The sequence below is a fragment of the Saccopteryx bilineata genome, chromosome 3 (genome assembly GCF_036850765.1).
Source record: "Saccopteryx bilineata isolate mSacBil1 chromosome 3, mSacBil1_pri_phased_curated, whole genome shotgun sequence".
NCBI classification, from domain to species: domain Eukaryota; kingdom Metazoa; phylum Chordata; class Mammalia; order Chiroptera; family Emballonuridae; genus Saccopteryx; species Saccopteryx bilineata.
The window spans coordinates 246,908,624-246,926,604 of NC_089492.1; the positions used below are offsets into that span (position 1 = coordinate 246,908,624).

General features: G+C 37.4%; 1 protein-coding gene across 3 annotated transcripts in view; it reads left to right on the plus strand.

The window, feature by feature from the left end:
- The window catches only part of USP24 (ubiquitin specific peptidase 24), a 150,625-nt gene that overhangs the window by 41,573 nt on the left and 91,071 nt on the right, over positions 1–17,981 (plus strand). For all 3 annotated transcript variants that reach the window (XM_066269088.1, XM_066269089.1, XM_066269090.1), the window contains 9 exons: positions 3,528–3,671; positions 4,320–4,442; positions 5,841–5,876; positions 6,303–6,368; positions 9,806–9,871; positions 12,582–12,656; positions 13,922–14,080; positions 15,219–15,333; positions 15,786–15,889. In XM_066269088.1, the coding sequence (XP_066125185.1) occupies positions 3,528–3,671; positions 4,320–4,442; positions 5,841–5,876; positions 6,303–6,368; positions 9,806–9,871; positions 12,582–12,656; positions 13,922–14,080; positions 15,219–15,333; positions 15,786–15,889 (888 nt within the window). The remainder of the gene's footprint in view (positions 1–3,527; positions 3,672–4,319; positions 4,443–5,840; positions 5,877–6,302; positions 6,369–9,805; positions 9,872–12,581; positions 12,657–13,921; positions 14,081–15,218; positions 15,334–15,785; positions 15,890–17,981) is intronic.

Consider the following 17,981-nt stretch of genomic DNA (forward strand, 5'->3'; position numbering starts at 1 on the left):
GTTGGTGATCATGTAATAAATGGTCAAGGGGTATTTGGGAGGTTTTCTGTAAAACTGAGTACAAAGGTACCCTGCATTATATTGTTCATGGTTGTTTATATAAAAATGCTTGTTAAATTCCCTTAGTGTTTAGAACTTAAAAATATTATCCTCCTCATCAATAAGGCATACTTTCTTTTATTAAATCAGAAGAGCTACAGAATTCTCTGTGCTTTTAGACTTGGCTGCCAGAAAACTCAGTAGTATTTTATGTAATTGGTATTTGTTTTCTTACTTGTGTTTTCTGGTTATGATGACTCTACTGCTACCCCCTTCTCTAGGTTTTTCTTACAAACTGCCTCAGATTTTCTTAGAAGGGCATAAGTAATTAAGCACTTATATGAATAAGATGCATATAAGGAGCTTTGTTGTCATTTCTCCTTTCTTTACCTTTCACTTCCTGGCCAGCCTCAATCTTTACTGGTATATACAGGCAGGGGGGGAAATCTAGGTGTGATCATAGTGCATAGTTATGGTTAAACCATGTGTGCATCTCCCCCACCAGGTATGACTGTCCTTCCCCATCTCTTTTGGAAGACAGAACTCAATTTTGAAATTAAAAACTAAATCAGTGTGAGGGCAACAGAGGGAGTGGTGCTTAATCTACCTTCTTTTTTTGTTGTTGTCACCATGGTGCTATGGTGCTTCTTTTTTTTTTTTTTTTTTGTATTTTTCCGAAGTGAGAAACAGAGAGACAGACTTCCACATGCGCCCGACCAGGATCCACCCAGCATGCCCACCAGAGGGCGATGCTCTGCCCATCTAGGCATTGCTCCATTGCAACCAGAGCCATTCTAGCAGCTGAGGTGGAGGCCATGGAGTGGTTCTCAGTGCCCGGGCCAACTTTGCTCCAGTGGAGCCTTGGCTGTGGGAGGGGAAGAGAGAGAGAGAGAGAGAAAGGAGAGGGGGAGGGTGGAGAAGCAGATGGGCACTTCTCCTGTGTGCCCTGACTGGGAATCGAACCCGTGACTTCCACACACTGGGCCAACTCTCCACCACTGAGCCAACCAGCCAGGGCCACCATGAAGCTTCTTAAATGTTCGTCTGTACTTCATTTTGCTTTAACTTTTAAATATAGGAAGATAATATAGGCAGGCAAAAAAATTTTTTAAACCTCCTGCAAACAATAGTAATTCATTGGCTTGTATAAAAATCAGTCTTATGGTTATTGCTCATTTGAGCAAATAGTGTGGCTAATTGGTATTTAGAAAATCTGGAACCGAAGTTTTCTCTGCAGCTAAAGAAGTTTGAGCTCTTGTTAAGAGCTTCTTAATGTGGCCAAGATGAAATTTTTATTGTACTTTTTTTTCCCTCTGAAGGGCAATATTATGAAAATATGAAACCACCATATTAGTTTGCCATTATTTTATTAAGTGAAAACCTTTGATTTCTAATTCCCTGTTCTAGCCATTGTTACTGAATTAGTCTTCCCCAAAGAATAGAAAACTGAGGATTGGGGAAATTCAGTGATGATGATTTTAGATTCATCTATGTGTCTGTTCCCTATTTTTAACAAATCTAAGATCCTGAGTATAAGATGCTTCCTTGTTTTATATTTTATGCTTATATTTAAGAAAAATAGCTGCATAGTAAACAATGTAACAGTGCTTTATCACTTAGAGCTATTTTAGATATACTTAAACTTTTTTTTAATTGAATACTACTTTTATACATACCAAAAAGAAAAGTACAAGCAAAATAAATTGGTAAGGTATTTCTAAAAAAAAATTCCACACTCAGAGTCCTGCTATCATCTGGTCAACAAGTAGGAAGATGCAGTCTTATTTTGAGTTAAAAAAAAAAAAATGAAAAGAATGTGTATGTTAGAATCCATGAAAAATAGCATTATTTCTTAAATTCTAGGATTATAAGTTAATGGTGATAGCAAAGATATATTAATAACACTTTAGTATTTATAAAATACTTTCACATTTATTATATCTTTTGATACTTGTAACATCGCTGTAAAGTCAGTAGGAATTTTGCCTCTCTAGAGATGAGAAAATTGAGCCTTTGAGAACTTATTAGGTAAATTTGCCCAGGGTCACACAGCTAGACGACAATAGTACCAGCTGATCTCAGGTTCTTATTTGCTCTGTACCACTTAACCTTCCCTAGTAATAGTGAAACATGGAGGAGCAAATAACATTTTCCTTTTAAACTAACTTCTTTAATGTAAGGGAATTAAAGTTCAAAAACAAAACTCAGTGTTGATTGTGAAATACATGAACAAATAGATGGACTACAGCTATGGGTCTTTTTTTTTTTTTTGTATTTTTCTGAAACTGGAAACAGGGAGAGACAGTCAGACAGACTCCCGCATGCACCCGACCGGGATCCACCCGGCACGCCCACCAGGGGCGACGCTCTGCCCACCAGGAGGTGATGCTCTGCCCCTCCAGGGCATCGCTCTGTTGCAACCAGAGCCACTCTAGCGCCTGGAGCAGAGGCCAAGGAGCCATACCCAGCGCCTGGGCCATCTTTGCTCCAATGGAGCCTCGGCTGCGGGAGGGGAAGAGAGAGACAGAGAGGAAGGAGAAGGGGAGGGGTGGAGAAGCAGATGGGCACTTCTCCTGTGTGCCCTGGCTGGGAATCGAACCCGGGACTTCTGCACGCCAGGCCGACGCTCTACCACTGAGCCAACCGGCCAGGGCCAGCTATGGGTCTTTTAAAGAAAGTCATCTGCATAAAACTAAGTATTATAATTATAATCTTCTGATTATTTGAGACTGAACTGGTAAACTATACACTTTTTTTCTTTTTCAAGTTAGACTAAACCAGGGGTAGTCAACCTTTTTATACCTACCACCCACTTTTGTTTCTCTGTTAGTAGTAAAATTTTTTAACCGCCCACCATTTCCACAGTAATGGTGATTTATAAAGTAGGGAAGTAACTTTACTTTATAAAATTTATAAAGCAGAGTTACAGCAAGTTAAAGCATATAATAATAATTATTTACGAAGTACTTTATGTTGGATTTTTGCTGTTTGGCAGAATACATCTTTATAAAATAACTTACTATAGTTAAATCTATCTTTTTATTTATACTTTGGTTGCTCCGCTACCACCCACCATGAAAACTGGAATGCCCACTCGTGGACGGTAGGGACCAGGTTGACTACCACTGTCTAAACCAGGAGTCCCCAAACTACAGCCCGCAGGCTGCATGTGGCCCCCTGAGACCATTTATCCGGCCCCCGCCGCACTTCCAGAAGGGGCACCTCTTTCATTGGTGGTCAGTGAGAGGAGCATAGTTCCCATTGAAATACTGGTCAGTTTGTTGATTTAAATTTACTTGTTCTTTATTTTAAATATTGTATTTGTTCCCGTTTTGTTTTTTTACTTTAAAATATGTGCAGTGTGCAAAGGGATTTGTTCATAGTATTTTTATAGTCTGGCCCTCCAACAGTCTGAGGGACAGTGAACTGGCCCCCTGTGTAAAAAGTTTGGGGACCTCTGGTCTAAACTGTCCTTTATGTTTTTATAGCTTCTGACATCAAGTGCTGTTCACAAGTGGGGTACTGAAATTCATGAAGGAATCTACAACATGTTGATGCTATTAATAGAACTGGTTGCAGAGAGAATAAAACAAGATCCAATTCCCATTGGTCTCCTGGGTGTGCTTTCAATGGTATAGTATCTCCAAAATATGAAATGGTTTGTTTTGATTTTCTTTGAAACACCTACTATCCTCTGGTACTTAATGAGTGGCAATGTTAATATCATTAAAGATATTAACTTAGCAGTTAGGGTCCTTCCTTTTTTTAAAACAAAGCAACCATTCTGTTTTTACTTTTAGTAGCTTTTTCAGTTCTTACACTGATTAAATAGCTTTCCCTCCATCTTCCTGATTATTTGCATCATAAGGACTTTCACCTAGGGTGTTCATGTAGTTTGCTTTCTGGCCTTTTCCCCCAACTAGTAACAGTCGCACATGAAGAACAGGTGCTCATGTTTTTCCGCCTGACTTCTGTCTTGAATGCCTTTCTGCCCAGCTCTACCTGTGCAGCCCTCGGACATCTGGGATATCAGCATCCCTCTGCTCGAATCATACCTCTTGTCCCTTTGCCGCCTTCTCTTCCCGCACAGCAAATATTGAGCAGGAGATCACCCCTTCATCCATTTGCTCCTCTGCACCAGCTAAAATATATGCATTGTGGGCATACTTAAAAGATTCCATTAATGAGGGATTCCAAGGCTATATTTTTATCTTTTCTAATGCTAATATGTGTTGCTATAGAAATAGATAATAATGTTTCTTTGTTCTCTTTGTATCTAGGCTTTCAATCCTGATAATGAATACCATTTTAAAAACAGAATGAAAGTGTCTCAAAGGAATTGGGCAGAAGTGTTTGGAGAGGGAAATGTGTTTGCTATTTCACCCGTATCTACTTTCCAAAAGGTAAACATAGTTTTGTTTTTATCTTTTTATAGAGAAATGTTTTGAAAAAGATTTTCTGTACTGTAAAAATAACAGTTTGCAGGGGAGGATTAAAACAGTCTATGAAAAATGACAAGTATTCTATATGGCTCATAAAACAGCTAACCTTTTTTTTATATATTATATATTTTTCCATAGCTGTTAAAATCATAGAGTATTACAGATATGAAATTATGTTTAGTGAAATGAGAAATACTGCATAACATGAGTGCCCTATGTATTGAATTTTCAGAACCTCATTTTAATGGCTGTCCCAGTTTCCTAGAGATGTTTGAGAGACTAGAACATTTGAAATCATTTGAAATGACTAATTATACCTAGCAAAATAATCTAGTAGTCTCACATACTATTTTTTTAAACTCCGTAAGCATTAACTTTTATTTTTTCAAGCACAGAACCAATATCGTTTAAAAATATTTTTTGGGCCCTGGCCAGTTGGCTCAGCGGTAGAGCGTCGGCCTGGCATGCGGGGGACCCGGGTTCGATTTCCGGCCAGGGCACATAGGAGAAGCGCCCATTTGCTTCTCCACCCCCACCCCCCTCCTTCCTCTCTGTCTCTCTCTTCCCCTCCCGCAGCCAAGGCTCCATTGGAGCAAAGATGGCCCGGGCGCTGGGAATGGCTCCTTGGCCTCTGCCCCAGGCGCTAGACTGGCTCTGGTCGCGGAACAGCGACCCCCCCCCCCCAGGGGCAGAGCATCACCCCCTGGTGGGCAGAGCGTCTCCCCTGGTGGGCGTGCCGGGTGGATCCCGGTCGGGCGCATGCGGGAGTCCTCTGGCTGTCTCTCCCCGTTTCCAGCTTCAGAAAAATACAAAAAAAAATAAAAATAAAAAATAAAAATATTTTTTGAACTCCTACAAGGAGTACTTAATTTAAATAATCCCTTGATCGAGCAGTGTTTGGTTTTTAAGAGACAGTTGAAAAAGTACATTTAATAGATAAAAAATTTGTCTATTGCTTTAGCAGAAGTAGAGATTTAGTTCAAAAATTTTATTGAAAATTTATTTTGTATCTGACATTATTCTAGGTTTTGGAGATATAAATTAAAAAACCCTTGTTCTTAATATATATAAAGAGTAATAAGACATGATTTATAACTTCCAGCATAGTGGAGGAAATATGAAAACAAAAAAACTATCATATAATAAACAACAGGCGCAATATAATAATACAGACTTATAGATCCTAGAATTATATATTGTTATGTCAGAGAGTCACATTAAAAAACATTTGAAAAAACCTTTTAAAATATTTTTCAATTTTAATACTTTTTTCCCTCTACATTTTTAGAATAAAAAATATAAGGGTTGATTGGGAAGTTTTTATATAGCCATCTCAATTTCTATTTTCTTTTCTCATAGGAACCTCATGGATGGGTTGTGGATTTGGTAAATAAGGTATACAACTTTTATTAGTAACATTTATTCTTTATTTTCTAATGATATGTCCTAGAATTTGATATTTGAAGTAAATGACAACTAAAGGGAATAATCAGAATTTTTTCCTAGGGAGACAGTTTTTATAGGTCCTGCCTCTTTTTATTCATGTTTATACGCATGAACATCAACTTAAGACTTAGCACATTTCTTACATTGTGTCACAGTAGCATTAGAATTCTCTATGTGATGACTCTCGAACAGTCCTATGGAGTACTGTTTTTCAACCAATGGTCCACAAAAGCTTTAACCACCCTGATGCTATATGAAAATTATAGTCTGTAATCCCTGGTATAGAGCACATTGATAGAGTAGAATATTAGCCTTAGTTCCTTGCTTAAAATATTAATGTATAGTATTTTTAAATGAATTTGTACCTTTTTTCAGTTTGGAGAATTAGGTGGATTTGCAGCAATCCAGGCCAAGCTCCGTTCAGAAGATATAGAACTTGGGGTAAGTTAAGCCACTATTATGTGCCTGATGTGGAAGTTCACTTTATATTTATGTTGGTATGTAACCCAAAGGACATGGTTTAGACACATTAAATTAAACATTAATTATATTTTAATCTTTACAGAAGCAGTTTCCATGATTCTGATAATCACAGAAATGTTTACTCTTAATCATAATAACCAAATTTAATATAGGTGTTTTCATTTTATTATTTCACTAATTTCCCTTTGTGTATGGTATTTTTCTCTTAATTTATAATGGTTACATGAAATTATCTTGTTATTTAAGGACAGTTGGTGTATGTGGCAAGAAATTGTGTACATAACAGTTTTATGCCTCAGTTAAATTAATTTATTTCATAGGACCAGGCACAAATAACATTTTAAAGCTGTTTAGTAAGCTTTTTGGTATTACAAAGTTTCAAAGCTAACAGAGAGCTGTTACAGAAGCTGAGAAACGTCCTTCAGGTGGGGTACCATTATTATTTCATGTCAACTTCATTTTCTCAAAAAAAATTTAACTTTGTGGTTAAGGGAAGAACTTAATTTTTAATTTTGCACAGACTGTTGACCTGTTTGTAACTGAGAGCACTTTATTCTGTTCTCTAGGTAATTAAATGTTCAACTAAAAATGACTTACGTACTTGTCCTGTATACACCATTGTGCTAGCTACTGTAAATAGATCAGAGCAGGAAATGACATGGTAAAATAATATACTAAGTGATGCAAATTGTGGTAGAGTAGCAATATTTCTGTGGGACCATGACTAATCTTTGCATGAGGGAAGTAATAGCAGTCAAGGAGAGATCGATGGTATCATCAATAATAGACTGAACCTTTCACTGTTTATTCATAAAGATCAGATGTCTGCCAGATCATAAATACTTCCACTGACACTGGTCAGAAAGCCTTTTCCAACTTCCCTGAATGTTAACTAGGTTATTAGGCTGCTGTTTTGATCCCCATTGAATGGATCAAGTATGTTAGAAATGACTTTATTGACCCAGAAAACAATAGGCAGTGATTTTAAAAAGCAAAATAAAACAAAAACCTGTTCAGATACAGGGTTTTATCAAACTTCTTTGTTCCTAAAGATTGCTCATTGGGTGATACCAGAAATTAACTTTATTCTTGAAAAAGGTTTAAACACTCAGTCATTTCTTACATAGTTAATTTATTTAAAAAAACAGGTACAGAGAAGCCCAGAGTTTCTGCTCTACTTGGATGAATCTGGGCTTATTCTCATTACTTTCAAATGTCTTAAAGATTCCCCCAGGGTTTTTCCCGCAGTTCAGACCATTTTTTAGAACAATTGTTTTGTTTGTTGCATTGATGTAGAATGACGTTGTTTAGGTTGTATTGAAGGATGGTAAAATTCAGGCCCAGGAGAAAGATTTCAAAATCAAGACACTAATAAGTATGATGAAAATTTCACAATAAATTCCTGATTTCTGACCAGTAAAGAAGTTGACTATGTCCCAGAATAAATTTAGGCCATATGATAAGATAGGAGTACAAGTAACTGATTCCTTCTACAGTCATGTTACATATTTTTGAATTTGAAAAATACTGGAGGAAAAATCATTCACAATCTATCAGTTAAAAATACCTGTACAAAGTAAGAAATGATCGCCTTTCCTCTACTCTACCCCCTACCCACACAAATTCACCTGCCTTCTAGAAAATAGTTATCATTTTATGCTTAGCCTTTTTGAATTGTTTTTTTAATTTGCATAGAGTATAGCATTGCGTGTTCTTTCTCCATTTAAGACTAAATTATAATCAAGCTATACCTACTAGCATATTTTTATTTAACATTATATCATGGACATCTTTCCAGATTAGTACTATCAGTGTTGTTAATGGCCCCATTGTATTCCTATAGATGTTGTACTGTGATGCAGTCACTTATCAATGAGTGTTGGATTATTGTTAAACTGTTCTATTTAAATTTGTCATTATGTGTATAAGCAACCATTTCTGAAGGATAGATTCCTGGAAAATTGGATTCTGGGTTAAAGACTACATTTTAAAATTATAATTGATAGTGCTAAATCTTTTTCCCACAAAGTCATTTCCCAGTCTTCTCATTAGTGCTGAATATTTTCAATTTTTAATATTCCAGTATGATGGACAAGAAATAGTATTTTATTATTTACTTTGTAATACTCTGATTTTCTGTGAATTTGAGCTTTTTGTCATACAATTATTGGCTACTTCTATTTCTTCTGTAAAATGACCCAGTTATTTAGGTCTCTTTTGGTTTGTTTGTTTGTTTGTTTTGGTAAAGTTCAGGAATTCTTTTTGCAGTAGGTTTATTTAAACCATGACTATGGTGTGTTTGTAAAAATTTTTCTCCCATTCTTTTTCTTTTCTTTTCATTTTTATTTATGGCTACACAGAAGCTTCACATTTTTATGTAGTCATTATCTTTCTTAATGGCTTAAAAGATTTATAACTTGCTTGGGGAATATGTTCCCCATCTCAAGGTTATAAAAACACTCATTTCATTTTATATTTTATAGTCTTACTTTTACAATTTAGTTCTTAAATTTATTTAAATTTATTTTTATATGTTTTGTAAACTAGAGATCCAATTTTATTTTCTTCCAGATGGGTAACTAATTGTTGTATAATCCTCTAATGAATAATTTATCTTTCTTTGCTGTTTGATTTGCTGGCTTCATCATAGGTCACAACCCCATGTGTACCTGGGTGTATTCCTGGGCTTGAGATCCAGTCATTCATTTGTTCAATTCATTCTCTGGCCATTTCTCTACTGCTCCACTGTTTTAATTATTGGCAAGGCCAGTTCTCCCCAGTATCATTCTTTTCTATAAATTTTTTTATCATTCTCATATTTTTACTCTTGTGAATAACATGAAGTCAACATGTTAGATTCTCCTGCAGAAAATCCCCCCGAGATCATGTTTGAAATTGTTAAATTTGTACTTACGTGTATGGAAAATTTATATTTTTACAGTACTGGTTCTTTTCATTTAAGAACATGGTATCTCATTTATTTCACCTTCTTGTATATATTTTAGTTAAGTTTTATAATTTTCTTCATAGAAGTCTTTAATTTTTTTTTTCTTAAAGGCACATTTCACTCCTTCCCTAACTGTTCTTTCCTTTTTCAAATAAAAATTTTTAGTATTGTATAATATGAACTTCAAAATTATTTCATCTGGTCTTCTAAGGAAGTTTTATTGGCATATTATTATTTAAATTATATTAACTTTTTATAATAATTTAAATGGATTGATATCTTTATATTGATTCTTTATATCCAAGAGTATAGTTTGTCTAGTTACTTATTCATGACTTGATCAAACTACTATTTAAAATTTTCTCTGACATATTGAAAGGAATTTGTTTAATGTTCAAGGAAAAACACCCACTCACATTTGTTTCTAACCTTCACTGTCTTTTCTCAGGCAGTCTCAGCACTGGTACAGCCCTTAGGGGTGTGTGCAGAGTACCTCAATTCCTCAGTGGTTCAGGTAAGATTGGGCCATTTTACATTTACTTCAGAAGGTGATCTAAGGTATAAAACAGTAGTAATTATATTTTTATCGGGTTTGTTCAGAATTGTGCCTAATCCAGAGTAACTTCTAGTGAAAATATTATCAGAAGAAAGATAAATAATAATTTAAGGTCTAAAAGACCTTAACATTTAAGGTCATTTACCTTTTTAATTTATCATTTTATAAATATAATTTATATATGATAGCACATATAGTTTTCTTTATTTTCTTGTCTATAAAATAGGCTACATAAATCCCACCCCCTTTCACAGGATGGTTTAAGGATTCAGTACCATTATGTATTAAATTAGATCGATGTTGAGCAACCCGGTTGGGCTCATTTGCTAGCTAAGTCTCCCACTACTGAAAAACAGCATGGCAGCGTATCTGTCTTCTCTGCTTTCCTGCCTCTGCATTTTGTAAGTCAACAGATCATAGAATACTCAAAGCTATGAGTGTTCAGTTTTGTAATGTTGAAGGCCTGTTAGACTCCCTTGTTTCCTTTTAATTTCAATTAACAAGTTTTACTGCATAAAATGTCACATTGAAATACCTCAATTTATTATTTTCTTTATAAGAAAGTGTGTGAAACCTATACCTTTCAGAGATCTTTTAAAATCACTATAAATGATTTTAAAAGCACAGTATCCTTTGGGGGCAATGTTTAGTATGCAGTATTCCTTCTTTCTACATAAAACCGAATTTACTTAGGACCACTTAACAAGGGAGATAGGGTTTTTTAGTAGGTTCTGGAAGGCATTTCTCAATGTTAAATGTCTTCTTTAGGTATCAAAGTAATACTGCAAATTTTTACATGAAATAGAATGACTATATTTCTTAATTCTGAATATTAAACCCTTTAGAAACATCTAGTGTTCTTCCAATTTAACTTATTAAGCGTATAAATATAATCTCTAGTTTTGTAGCTGAAACACTAAGACACAAGGAGGTAGAATGATTTGACTCCAATAATTTAATAATTGGCTTTTTCTTTTTATTTTTAGATTTTATTTTACTGGTTTTAGAGAGAGAAGAGAGAGAGGGAGAGAGAAAGGGAGAAAGGGTGGGGAAGGAGCAGGAAGCATTAATTCATAGTAGTTGCTTCTTGTATGTGCCTTGACCAGGCAAGCCCAGGGTTTTGAACCAGCGACCTCATCATTCCAGGTCAACACTTTATCCACTGCGCCACCACAGGTCAGGCTAATTGGCTTTTTCATAACAGCCAGGCACTAATTAATAATAAGTTCTTTAGAAATTTCAGGTTTTATATTATAAGCACAGTGTACTTTAAAAAGAGTAAAAATGTATGTGAATTTCCAGCCAAAATATATGTAACTTTACTTTTATTATAATTATGTCAAACTACCCAGCCTTAAATTTATTCAGCAATAAATTTATACCAGATTCATACCATGTTACTTGCCGTAAATTAACGATTGTCTCTACCATTTGCTACTTGTGTAGCTTTGGAAGACTTACATAACGTTTGTGCCTTGGCTTCTTTACCTGTATCATGGTGATGAGAAGCATGCGTGTCTCACAGGGTTGCGGTGAGAAGCAGGGCTGGCATGTGCCGACAAGAACAGTGCGGCTTGCCTTTTCCCCTAACAGCCCTCAGTCCTCACTGTACAATCAGTGTAAGTGCAAATGAAGAATTTTTATTTGGGTCATTGCCTGATGTCATTTTAATTCATTGCTGATGTCTTCTTGGCTTTGACAGCCAAACATTGTTCATCTTCTCTTATCACCAGATAAGTTTTAAAAGTTATTTTACTTGGGTGGAAGTGATCATTTAGATCTAGCTAAAGTTTGACTACTTCTCATGTGCTGTTTAGGTTCAGTTGTCTGCCTATGCTTCCATCCTGGAGCAGTGTGTTGTATGAGTCTCATCTATGGGCCTCATTTATATCAGCAAGCAAAGGTAGTACATATAACAGCATATTTTTCCTGGCCAGTGCTTATATTTATTTTTTTAAATCAAATGCAAAATGTTACCATATTACAAAAATAAAACATACTCATGCTTACTGTTTAAAAGTTAGTCCATGTTTCTTTGATTGTTCTTTATTTATTTATTTATTTTATTATTATTTTGTAGTTAGAAGTTAGAAGCAGAGAGGCAGTTAGTCTCCTGCATATGCCGGACCAGGATCCACCTGGCATGCCCACCAGGAGGCAATGCTCTGCCCATCTGGGGTGTTGCTCGGTTGCAACCAGAGCCATTCTAGAGCCTGAGGTGGAGGCCATGGAGCCATCCTCAGCGCCTGGGCCAACTTTTGCTACAGGGGAGCCTTGGCTGCAGGTGGGGAAGAGAGAGACAGAGAGGAAGGAGATGAGGAAGGGTGGAGAAGCAGATGGGCGCTTCTCCTGTGTGCCCTGGCTGGGAATCGAACCCAGGACATCAACACGCCAGGCCAACAGTCTACTGCTGATCCAACCAGCCAGGGCCTGGTTGCTCTTTAAAATTACCTTTCTTAGATACTAATTACAGGGATTGCACCCATATGATATTAAAGAAGCTAAGGCAGAAAATTAGTTAAAGTTTTGCTTGTAATGATATTGGCGACATAGTGGTGGCTTGCACTCTCTCCTTTGTGAAATATGAATGAAGAAGTATCTCCTTTTTATTTTTAGGACAGTTTCAGGATTTTTATTAAGGTAGCGCTTTTTTTTTTTTTTTTGGCAGCCTATGCTAGACCCTGTCATCCTTACTACAATCCAGGACGTGCGGAGTGTGGAGGAAAAGGACCTCAAAGACAAGGTAAGTGCTGCCTCCAGCAGGTAGGCCCCCATGCTTGTGGGTCTGTGGAAGCAGAGCCCAGACTTGGGGCCCTTGTTCTTTGGATTCTGTTCCCAAACAACTCACATCAAGTTAATTTTATATTTTCTAACTGAAAAATGCTTCTCCTGAAGCACCAGTGGTTGGTATTACCTCAGTCAAGAGAATGAATAGGCCCTGGCCGGTTGGCTCAGTGGTAGAGCATCGGCCTGGCGTGCGGGGGACCCGGGTTCGATTCCCGGCCAGGGCACATAGGAGAAGCGCCCATTTGCTTCTCCACCCCCACCCCCTCCTTCCTCTCTGTCTCTCTTCCCCTCCCGCAGCCAAGGCTCCATTGGAGCAAAGATGGCCCCGGGCGCTGGGGATGGCTCCTTGGCCTCTGCCCCAGGCGCTAGAGTGGCTCTGGTCGCGGCAGAGCAACACCCCGGAGGGGCAGAGCATCGCCCCCTGGTGGGCAGAGCGTCGCCCCTGGTGGGCGTGCCGGGTGGATCCTGGTCGGGCTCATGCGGGAGTCTGTCTGACTGTCTCTCCCCATTTCCAGCTTCAGAAAAAATACAAACAACAAAAAAAAAAAGAGAATGAATAGAGGGTTCTTAGTGATATCATTCAGAATGTTACTATGTTGATTTTGATAATAATTTTTGTATAACAATGAAGAAGCTTTAAAATAATTCAATACAGGCCCTGGCCGGGTTGGCTCAGCGGTAGAGCGTCGGCCTAGCGTGCGGAGGACCCGGGTTCGATTCCCGGCCAGGGCACACAGGAGAAGCGCCCATTTGTTTCTCCACCCCTCCGCCGCGCTTTCCTCTCTGTCTCTCTCTTCCCCTCCCGCAGCCAAGGCTCCATTGGAGCAAAGATGGCCCGGGCGCTGGGGATGGCTCTGTGGCCTCTGCCCCAGGCGCTACAGTGGCTCTGGTCGCAACATGGCGACGCCCAGGATGGGCAGAGCATCGCCCCCTGGTGGGCAGAGCGTCGCCCCTGGTGGGCGTGCCGGGTGGATCCCGGTCAGGCGCATGCGGGAGTCTGTCTGACTGTCTCTCCCTGTTTCCAGCTTCAGAAAAATGAAAATGAAAAAATAAATAAAATAAAATAAAAAAAATAAAATAATTCAATACTAAAAGTTTATCCACCAGACACTGTTAATGAAAATGTTCTCTATTTCTGTGTGTGTGTAAGAATTTGTATCAAAATGTTTTCATGTTTCCTTTCTTTGTTTTTGTGTGCATGTATGTATATTTTACAAAAAGAGATTGGTTAGTATCCCTGAGCTCTTGTCAGCCATCAAGTTACTCTGCATGCGCTTCCAACCCGATCTAGTAAACATCGTGGATGACCTTCGACTAGACATCCTACTGCGCATGCTGAAATCACCACATTTTAGTGCTAAAATGAATTCTCTCAAAGAAGTAAGTTTTGCATTTATTTCTAGAAGACTTAAAGCATAGACATTTTAAGTTCTGAAACTTGTGGTTATTAGTATTAAAATGTTGGGAAATAAATAATTTCTTGTAATCATACAAAAAAGATAAGTGATTATATATGAAATGGTATATATGTTTATCATTGTTAATAAAGTGATCTTTTTATATTATATTCAAAATTTGTTCTCTGAAATGTTTGAAATATTTACTACTTTTGTGAAATTTCCCAGAATATAATTCTTTGGTATATACAGTTAGAGATTTTTTTTTTTACCCTGAGTGTATAGTTCCTTTTATTATATTTCAGATATATGTTTATTTAAACCAAACCTTCTAACTGGGGTTGGGATAAACAAAAATGACTACAACTATGATATCTGAGCTAAGTGATGGAAATCATTTTCTATAACTTCCCAATCTTTATAGGAACACAGTTGGTTCTGGTGAGTGACTGGTAGAACCAATATAGTTGAGTCATAATTCCATCTTTTTCCTTCAGTTTTCTATTGATTTGGATTCTTGGCTGCAGGTGAAATAAACTCATAGTAAATCACCTTAAGGACAGAGAAAAATTTAATGGAAGAAGACTGGGCTATTTCACATGAATGAAGGATTGACTAGCCAAACCATGTTAGGGGCAGGAACATGTGGGCAATAGGAACAATTAGACTTTGAGGCCTAAGCATATCCAAGACTCTTTCCAAGTATTAACTCTGCTTTTCTGAGCATTTTGGCTTTGTTCTTCCAATAACAGCGACTGACATCTTTCATATGGTAGACATTGCCACAGATCGCTCCCAAACAGCATGGAGGGACTGGTTCTTTCTCTCTGGTCCCAAGTATAGTATTTGGATGACATGCTTTGATTGAAATTTGGGTCAGATGCTTATCCCTAAGCCAGTCAGCAGTGGCCCAGGAAGTATGATCTGTAAGAAGGGCTCCATATTTTTTAAGAGACAGCACAAGTTCCCTGTTACCTTCTAATAGTAGCCTTTGACACATTTAACTAATTATCAGACCATGTTGTAATACTGTAAAAGTCACAGAATATGTGTATATGTGAAGCTTTTGATTAGGTATTTTTACATTCGTTTCAGTCACAATAATCCTGTTGTTTTTTTAGGTAACCAAACTAATAGAGGATAGTACTTTATCCAAATCTGTGAAGAATGCTATAGATACGGACAGATTGTTAGATTGGCTAGTTGAAAACTCAGTTCTGTCAATCGCACTGGAAGGTGAGTTGCTTTTAAAAAGAAAAATGTTGCCTGACCTGTGGTGGCGCAGTGGATAAAGCGTCGACCTGGAAATGCTGAGGTCGCTGGTTCGAAACCATGGGCTTGCCTGGTCAAGGCACATATGGGAGTTGATGCTTCCTGCTCCTCCCCCCTCCTCTCTCTCTGTCTCTCTTTCCCTCTCTGTCTCTCTTTCTCCCTCTCTCTCTCCTCTCTAAAAAAATGAATAAAAAAAAAATTTTTAAAAGAAAAATAAAAAAAAGAAAAAGAAAAATGTTACCAACACATAATTATAAATATATTTTTGTATGAAGAAAGGTATTAATTGTTGCTTTGATTATGTTAGCCTTTGAATAATCTTATAGAAAGTTAATATTGCTTTGAGTTACTAGAATCATATTTAAAAAGTCAGTGTTCACTGTATCTGCCTGCCTCTCTGGTGTTTTTTCTCTTAGGCAACATAGACCAAGCACAGTACTGTGATCGTATAAAGGGAATTATTGAACTCTTGGGCAGTAAATTGTCCTTAGATGAACTCAGTAAAATTTGGAAAATACAGGTAAGTTAATTAGACTTATTTTTGCCTTTTTCTGACATTTTGTCATAGGGAAAGGAAGGAGGATGGAGAGTGAACAGGAAAAATTCAAGTGGAACTTGAATTTTTTTTATGTATTTATTGATTTTAGAGAGAGGAAGGGAGAGAGAGACACAGATAGAAACATCAGTTAGTTTCTGTATGTGCCTTGACCCAAGATTGAACCCACAACCATTGCATATGGGACAATGCTCTGGCTAGAGCAGGAACTCGTATTTTGCTTTAACCAGAGCAGCTCTACTGAAATTTGTCTTACAGTTTAGAGTTTCTATTAAGATTGTATATGTAAAAAGGACTCCTCTACTCAAAAGGTGTAAAACTACTGATGTAGTCTAGTCTTGTCATTTCTCAGATTAAAAAATGAAAAAATCTTACTGCAGGCTGTATAGCAGTTAGTGGCACAGCAAGGAATAGGTGTGTCTTTTATCATCCCAGTGTTCTTTGTCTATATTGCTTATCAGTTTTCATTAATAAATTTTTCCCACTTAGTTTTATTAAATGAAGATGATAATTATACTGAGTTTATAGATCTCATCTTACCAGAATGCTCAGTATCTATGACAGAATCAATTTTATCCTTTATTTTCTTTTTTCTTCACTTTAATAGTCCATTCTCCCACTTTTTTAGCATTGCTTAAGTCTCCTTTACTAATTTTTTGTCTTCTATCTTGTAAATAGGAATTTTTTTCAAGCCTTAGTCTTTAGCTCTTTCTTTATTATATAATCCTTCATTAGTCAATTTCATTCATTCCTATGGCTTCACTACATTTGGATGCTGCTGAGTCTCAGAATTATATCTAATTTAGACCTCTTCTTGGAGCTCCAGGGCAGCATACCTAATTGCATAATTGTTAATCCTTTACATGTGTTATCTTATAGGCAACTCAAATTCAGCATGTCCAAACCTAGTCATTTTCCAGTCTATTTCAGTAAAGATTTTTTTTTTTTTAAAGAGAGGAGAGAAAGAAGCATCAACTCATAGTTGCTTCACTTTAGTTGTTCATTGATTGCTTCTTATACATGCCTTGCTGGAGGTTGGTGGGGACTTCAAGCTGAGCCAGTGATGCCTTGCTCAAGTCAGTGATCTTGGCAACCTTGGGCTTCAAGCCAGTGACCTTTGGGCTCAAGCAATGACCATGAGAAATGATCCCAAGCTCAAGCTGGAGACCTCAGAGTTTCAAAGCTGGAATCTCAGTGTTCCAAGTTGATGCTCTAGCCATTGCGCCATCACCAGTCATGCAGTAATGGTATTATTCTTTATCTAGTGGCTAAACCAGAAAGAATCTTGGAGCTCTCTTTGGCTATATCCAGTTCATCACTCTATCAGTCAGAATCTAGTCAGAAAGCATAAACTGTGCTAGATATTTCAGAGGGAATCTGAGTATAAGGCATTATTTACAAAGGTCCAGTTGCTACGGTGGAAGCACAAAAAAGGGAAGTATGAGTGTTGGAACAGCAAAATGGAAAAGGGGGTATTAAGTCCAAGGAAAGGAAGTTGCTTTTGGAGGTTCTTTCATTGTAAGTGCTGAACTGTCAAAGAGGTGACTCTTCCACAAGGCTTCTGGAATCCCTTGCTTCCGCAAATGCCTGAATCCAGGCTCGGAGCATAAACCAAAAACACTTCTCTCTTCCTCCTGCCTACTCATCTCCCAGCATAATGGGAGCACAGCTGACAGAGAAAAATGTAATTTGTGGCTCCCAGGCCAGCATTACAGAGCAGACTATAGAAAGTATAGGTGTAGACCTAAAAACAAACAAACAAAAACAGTCCTGGGTCCCATGAATTTTACTTCTTGTGTCTTTTATGTGTTGATTTGTAGAGAGAGGAAGTGGGGGTGGGGAAAGAGAGAGAGAGAGAGAGAGAGAGAGAAATATCAATCTGTCATTCCACACATTTGTGTAGTCATTGGTTGATTTTTTTTATGTGCCCTGACTAGGAGTCAAACCCACAAACTTAGCATATTGGAGGCAATGCTCTAACCCAGTGGTCCCCAATCCCCGTGGACCAGTACCAGTCTGCAGAGATAGAATAAATAACTTACATTATTTTTGTTTT